Genomic DNA, 7,433 nt, shown 5'->3' with positions numbered 1-7,433 from the left:
TTTTTTTTTTTTTTTTTTTTTTTTTTTTTTTTTTTTTTTTTTTTTTGTCTATAGACACCCTACTTTTGGCCATCAAATTGTTGGGAGCCGGAAAACACAGACTATGGTCAGTGTAGAAATCTTTCCTATTTCTTTTGGAATTTATGTGGTATATGAATGAACATGCAGCATGTCTTATCGTCCCAGTGTTTAAAACATAAGTATGTGTCATGTACTTCGTGTATTAGAACTGCTGATATTGGAGTGAATGTGTTGTTACCTTTTCGAAAGTTTATCAAAAAGTTTAACAAAGTCAGATTTTGGAGTCGATCTAAAGAGAAAAGTAAAAAGAAAAACAAAACCCAAAACTCATCAAAATCTACCTTGCCATTTACATACTCTGTTTGCTCCAGCAAGTATAATTATTTACAGTGACAAAAATCTCAGTGAAGCAGAGTACACTTTATTGATGATAGTGCAATGGTTATGCTCAGATTCAGACCCAAAGATAAACCTAGTTTAGAGCTCTTATTTCAGATATACACCATGTGGAAAATTAGTATGAAAACTAATATGGTTCTAATATGAACTATATTATAAAATACCTTGTTTATTTGCCTGTGTCTTGAGGACTTATTAATAAATTATATACTGTAATTACTGACAGCAAAATATGAAGATAGTAAGTAGTAATGTATTAGAAAAAAAATCATTAAAAGTTATAACAAAATTAGGTGCTTCTATACATCAAATAGTGACCTAATTTTTAAAGAAAGCAAATCCTGTTCATTCTAATACAGACTTTAATTCTAATCCAGGTCACTTATTTAGGTAATTGAGCATGTACATGATAGTTTATGTTTTCAAAACCTCAAACTTTGAAAGTCTCTTTTTACAGTTTTTCAGAAATTTAAGTGAGTGCTCATTTGTAACATGGATTCTATCTCAGCCTTTGGGAGCTGAAGACCTTAGGGATGGATGGTTGCAATAGAATTTTCCTTACTTTTTGGAGTAGACACAGTTTCATTTCAAATAAATTGCTAAATAAAACAATTTCAAGCTGAGACTCTCAGTAGAGCTGAGTGCCTTCAGGCTAGAGTTTGAAAAAGTGACAGTTTTGTCATCTATAGAAGTAGAAAAATGTTCATTTTTTAAAAAATACTGATATTTGAAGATGTCCACTAAATAGTTATTGAAAACATCCAAGGAGGAGTAATCCATACCACACCTGTGTACTTAGCCACTCCATATGAGTCACTGAAGAAGAAATGCTTAATTTACTCAGTATAGACCCCTAATATGGTAAAGATCAGCAAGTAATTTGCTACGGTTTTAAGAGTCATTGAGTTGTTCAGCTGTAATGTTTATCACATTACCAGGGGGATTTTAATAAATAATTATGTGCTTAACAGGTTTGAGATGAGGATGAGAGAAAGTTTCTATTAATATCCTTTAGTCTAAAGTAGGTGACACTTTCCAGTCACAGCTGATCAGTGGATTGGTCAATGAATTGTGTACCTTAGTCAGTGAATAGAAATTTTGTATAATCTGTTCAGTTATGGCATGCCAGGAATACAGAATTAAACTTGGAATCAGTTTCTTCATCATGCAGGGAGGTGCCTTTGTTGAACAGTAAATTTACTCATTTGAGAGCTTTTGAGATTAAAATATTTCCAGTTGGTGAATTTAGGATCTTCTTTTGCAGAGGGGAGAAGGGGAAGGGGAATTCCCAATGCTGCCATCTCACTGCTCAGAGTCATGAGCTAAAAGTGCAATCCTCTAAGAAAAATACGGTAAATTCCCTACCCAACAGGGCCAGAGCATTGCACTAGAGCTACCTAAGGTGGCTATGTGTCACCAAACTGGATAATCCCAGAGCATTTTCAGGAAAATAAACTTTTCAATAGTGTTTTTATTAGTTTAGCATTTCACAGTCCCAGAAATTAGCATTTGCTTTGTAAACAATAGTGATCAGAGGATTATAGGACAAAGAAACAGACACCACTTAAGAAACCAAAATTAAAGTAGGTTTGAAACAAAGTGAGAATTATAAAGGATAAATTTCACCTCAAATACACGCCAAAGATGTTCCTAGAAAATATAATAAATATATATATTATTACAGATACACAAATGCATTTCATCCTTATCATGCATTAAGGTGCTGTGCAGTGCTCCCAGCTTCATGGACTTGTCCTGAACAACCTCAAAACTGCACCCTATAAAACTAATGAGTGTGTCAGGGATTAGAAGTCTCTCGAGACCAGCAAAAAGTAGAATTTCTCTGTAATCTTCCTTTATCAATGTTTTTAGCAAAGCAAACCACTTTCTTTGGCATTAACCTAATTTTACAAGCCTTTCTAAACAAACTAGAATTTTATTTTAATTTAAAAAGTAATCCCAGCAATTCATCGTTACTCACCCATAGCTGGGCTACTATCCAGAACACAACATACTGCCAGGAAAATAATTTATCTTAAACAAGAAATTAAATGAAATTGAGATACTGTGTGTTCGTTTGCTATCAGAGCTAACTAAGAAACAAAGAATCTTTACATCTTTGTATAATATGTTAATATTTTCTCTAAAATATAATTTGTTGTGTGGGAGCTTTTCATATAAAATATTTTCCATAAAAGAAATATTTATCTGAAGAAAATATTAATAAAAAAGACATGAAAACAGAATCTTCCAATATGTCAAAAACCTGCAGATCCATTCTCATAATAAAGCTATAGTGCAATGCTATGTCTTTGTGGCAAAAAAAAAAGAAGACTTGGATTAATTTACTTTATGTCAAAATGGAATCACGTAGCCTTTTCATTGCAACTTTCCAAGTATTGACTGTGATCATTCTGAGGTTACTGAGAAACTTCTCATTTTCATAAAGTGCTGAAAATCTCTCTCCTTTTGCTTGAAAATCATGCTTTAAGAGTTGTTGAAAGATGCCTCAAATTGCAAATAATTTTTGCAAAGGCAAGTTCTTAGATTCTATCTGTAGAAGATACCCACTTTATTGCCATATGTCTTGGAGTCCAATGTTGTTCTATGTAGAATCCCATTGGCTTCAGTTGAATTTTATTAGTGAAAATAAGTAATAACAGTAATATTAACAATTATTATTAAAGGGAGTATAGTTCAAATCACTTTGTTTTTCCTGTGAGTTAAGTCATGTTGCTGAATTATGATTTGGGGTTTTGTGCCAAATAGAATTGGATCTCAATTCAGAAAAACTGGCTTTTGAAATGAGCACAGCTAATGACTGAGCATGTGGCCTACCTATAATTATATTCTCTTTTCTTACAGGTGTAATTTTGTAACTGACAGATATTTTTTGTCCTGGCATATTATAAACAGGTCATGTCATTAAGAATTAATTAAACAATTAATTAATTACTCCATGTGCATTTAGCCTCAGTTCTCACGTGACCTGTCAGATTCTCTGGAGGGTTAGTGACTCAAAGCTGTTTCAAATGTGCAGATTTCAGTCCCTTACTATTTGTTTTTTTTTTTTTTTGAATAAGTAAAAAATATGAAAGATTAGGGAGAATCTCTATTCACAACAAAATAGCAATTATTTTGTTGGGTTTTGTTTGGTTTAGTTTTTGTTTGTTTGTTTGTCTGTTTTGTTTTGTTTGTTTGTTTGTTTCCTAGGCTCAAGCCTAAGGAAAAAATTTAGGAATTGTGACAATGTAAGAAGGTTATAAGAATTTCAGATAAATAAGATACGAAAAATAAGTAATTTTTATTCATTTTCTCTAGTGAACTTTTGTTGATGGTTAGACTCAAAAATACCTATGACATACAGACCTTTTCTTACAGTTAGCTGCATATTAAAAAAAAAATAGAAGTATGTGCAAAGAAGAGAAAAAATTAAATTTAGAAATTTCCATAGTCACAGTCTTAAGGACTTTGTCTTGGAAGACAAAACTCCACTGCATCTATATATTTGCAACAGGATACTGTTTGAGTCTTGTAATTTTACTGTTGTGGAAATTTTACTGGTGGTTAAAAATGGAGGAGTACTGCAGAATCTTGGTAAGATATGGAGAACACAGTAAATAACCGATAATACAACATGATTTTAAAATCATATGACCATGTGATCTTTAAATAATACTAAACAAGACTATTTTTCTATATATTCAAAGCAAATTCCTAAATTTTACTGCTGAAAAGAAAGACAAGTTTTGAAAATGTAACACATTTTCAGTAGCCTTCCTGGCAAAGTCATGTACTAGAAAGGCACTCTCCTAGAGAATTAGAACAATCACAGGGGGAGAGATGGGGTAAGTCTTATTTAATTGCTCCATTGTAAGATACCTGTCTGGATAAGTGTTGTAGTTCTTTAGATATTCATTACTTTGTTTTTCAGCCTGGGTTACAGTGAGATAAGGAAACCATTTACTTTTGCTGTGTCAAAGCTATTGTCTCATTTTTATGAAAGCACAATTCTTTCCTTATTAAAGTTACTTGATAATCAGCTAGCAAGTCAGTCTAAACAAACCTTCCTTCCTAATGATACCTTCTTATCACTTAAAAGTAATCTGTTAGAGACCTCTCTGTATTCAGCCTTGGCTGCTCTGTTTGAAATGTGAGCCATCACACTGGCTCATGTCTCTCTTCTCTCCCAAACTTGCAGTCACACTAAAAAGTACATAGTGCATAAAAAGTAACTGCAATAATATATCATGTTTTGCACATATTGAAAATTTTCATATAATTTTCTCTTTAGAGTTTATTACACATATTTTTATGGAAATTTGATTAGTCTAGGAATTTTCTCTCTTTTGTCTTTTTGTACCCTATACCATCGAGTAAGTGTCTAGAAGAGGAACTGTACGGAAAATGCATTACATATTTTCTTTGCCCAAATGCTTGGGGAGGATTTCCTCAGCAACAGCTTATTAGTAAGCAATTTTTATTTGAGAAATATGGAGTCCTATTGCTTACCTGGACTCTTCTGGAAAACTGCATGTGCTCAGCATCTCTGGAAATCATAACTATGAGTCAATAGCCTGTGACAAAACTAGTAACAGAGCACATTTTGAAATGATTGTGATTTCCATGAATAAAAATTTATTTGTTAAAATTTATATCATGAGAATAAGGAGGAATTTATCAAGATAGTGTAAGTTAATTGTTGCTAAGACTAGGTCATGATTCCTTACGTGAGTGACTCTGCTTTGAGATCTGGGCATATCTGAATCAAATGAGCCTTAGGAAAGATACTCACCTACAGTACTTTTTCCCACTCTGAATTTGTATACCATTATATTTCTCCACAGAGATACGTAATTCACTCATTAGTAGTTATTTCTGTCATACAAATGACAAAATGAAAGTCTCACTTCAATAAGCATGTCCTGAATTTTGTTCTGATTCTTGTTAATTCTGACAGTGACAAACCACTGCAGTGAGGGCTCTGTAACCAGGAGGCATATCCTGAAAATGCTTTCTTGTCATCTCATCACTTCAGGTTTTTGTGCTTGCCTGAATTTTTCTTTCCATGAATGTATAACTTATTCCTATAATATGTGGAGCATGGAAAATATGTTTGACCGATGCACTCATATGCACACCTATGAAAAGGCAACTGAACCAAGTATATGTTTGTGCAGCATTATTTTAAAAGCATTGATAATCTGCATCTAGGTCCCCTATAAACAGAAATAAAATTTTATATCAGAATTCTGAGATTCATAAACATAACTCAGATTTTTCAGACTTGCTTTCAAATTACCATGTTGAGTAAACTATATAGTTATCATAACATATCCTGAGTTGGAAGGGAATCACAGAAATCATTGAAGTCCAGCTCCTGGCCCTGCACAGGACCACTTCAAGAGTCACACCATCTCCCTGAGAGCGTTGTCCAAAGGCTGCTTAAATGAATTCTGGCAGGCTTGGTGCTCTGACCACTTCCCTAGGGAGCCTGTTCCAGTGCCCAAACACCCTCTCATGAAGAATATGTTCCTAATATCCAACCTAAACTCCCTTGACACAATTTAAGGCCATTCTCTTGGGTCCTGTCACCAGTCACCAGAGAGAGGAGATTAGTGCCTGCCCCTCAGCTTTCCATCATGAGGAAGATGTGGACCATGATGGTATCCCCCTTCACCCTCATCTTTTCCAGGCGGAGCAGCCAAGTGACCTCTATACTCTCTGATGTGGTTTCCCCTCATCCCATCACCATGAGTGATGCAGATTAGAAAGGTGTGGAGGAAGTTACATTGGTGCCCTGCCATGATCATCGTGGCATTTCTTCTCCAGCACCACTGTCCCAGGAGCCACAGGGACAGTGTAACCCTATAACTCTAATGGAATCTTGGTTCTGAGGCTGAGGTCCCCATCACCATGGGTGGCCCAAATTAGAAGGGTATTGAGTTAGCAATGTTGGTGCCCTGTCATGTTCTACTTCACATGCTTTTTCCAGCCCCAGTGTCCCTGGAGCTATAGGCTTTCTGACCCTCCAAAACTCTAACCCCAGTGGCAAGTTGAAAGCATTATGATAATATCAATAAGCATGGAATAATGCAATGGATGCACTCTTAAATGAAATTTGGCAACTTGATATTCTTTATCTGATCCTAGAGTTCATCTAGCTTGGGTGACCTTTCTTCCATACCTGTTTTTGGCACCCTGCAGGATTTTCCCAGGCCGTCATGACTGGGAACTTCTGTGTGGTGAAGTTGAATTCACCTTTTTCTAGTTTTTAAGCTCTTTGATAGTTTGACATTGTGTTTCTTTCTTACACTGGGTTTATGTAAGCAAGTCCTCTGCTTAGGTAAATCTATAATCAAATTGTTTTTCTGAAGTGTTATAGGAAAGAGTACGGTCAAAGAGTAAAAAGTAGAGAACGGAAGAGTGTTTCAGAAGTTGTGGGTTTGACCATTTGGCAACTTAGGGCACGTAAGCAATCATGATCTTCCTTCTAATTTAGCATTTACTAAAGAATGTAGGTCTTCTATAGATACATGATGCTGATTGGTGACTCATTTGTCCACTCCAGAATTGTCATAGTTTTTTAAGACTAAGTTAAACTCACTAGCTGTTGCAAAGAGAAAAACTTTTTTTTGCTACTGAGTAAAAGCAGACGTGACATAAAGATGGCATAAATAGCCCTAGAAATCTCAGTGTTTAAATAAGATAGTCATGCATCCTGCAGTCATGTTTTGTGCTGATAGCCCTGTAATTCTCCATCTGATGCAGGTACTTGCATGTAAAGGGAGAACTGTCTGCCCACAGGACACTTTGAAACCCTTAGACCTTGCAGCACTTTGCTATTTTCTTTGCTGTTTAGATACAGGCTAGGGTTATACACACTGGCTCTGAAATCAGAATTTTGACTCACAGAGAGTTTATAAATGTACTCTGGCCTCAGTGGAGATAATGTGCTTTCACTGAAAGCACACCCACCAGCTGGGGCGAATCAAGCTGTAACACCACTGGCA

General features: G+C 35.1%; 1 protein-coding gene across 9 annotated transcripts in view; it reads left to right on the top strand.

Annotated features, from left to right (window-relative positions):
- The window catches only part of RGS7 (regulator of G protein signaling 7), a 242,150-nt gene that overhangs the window by 168,875 nt on the left and 65,842 nt on the right, over nucleotides 1–7,433 (top strand). For all 9 annotated transcript variants that reach the window (XM_027895752.1, XM_027895753.1, XM_027895750.1 and 6 more), the window contains exon 6: nucleotides 55–106. In XM_027895752.1, coding sequence (XP_027751553.1) covers nucleotides 55–106 — 52 coding nt within the window. The remainder of the gene's footprint in view (nucleotides 1–54; nucleotides 107–7,433) is intronic.

This window comes from Empidonax traillii, unplaced genomic scaffold, assembly GCF_003031625.1.
Source record: "Empidonax traillii isolate 1590-97213 ecotype Southwest subspecies unplaced genomic scaffold, ASM303162v1 scaffold466:size1224651, whole genome shotgun sequence".
NCBI lineage: Eukaryota > Metazoa > Chordata > Aves > Passeriformes > Tyrannidae > Empidonax > Empidonax traillii.
The sequence above is the reverse complement of the archived record's forward strand: the minus strand, read 5'-3'. Positions and strand labels throughout refer to the sequence as shown.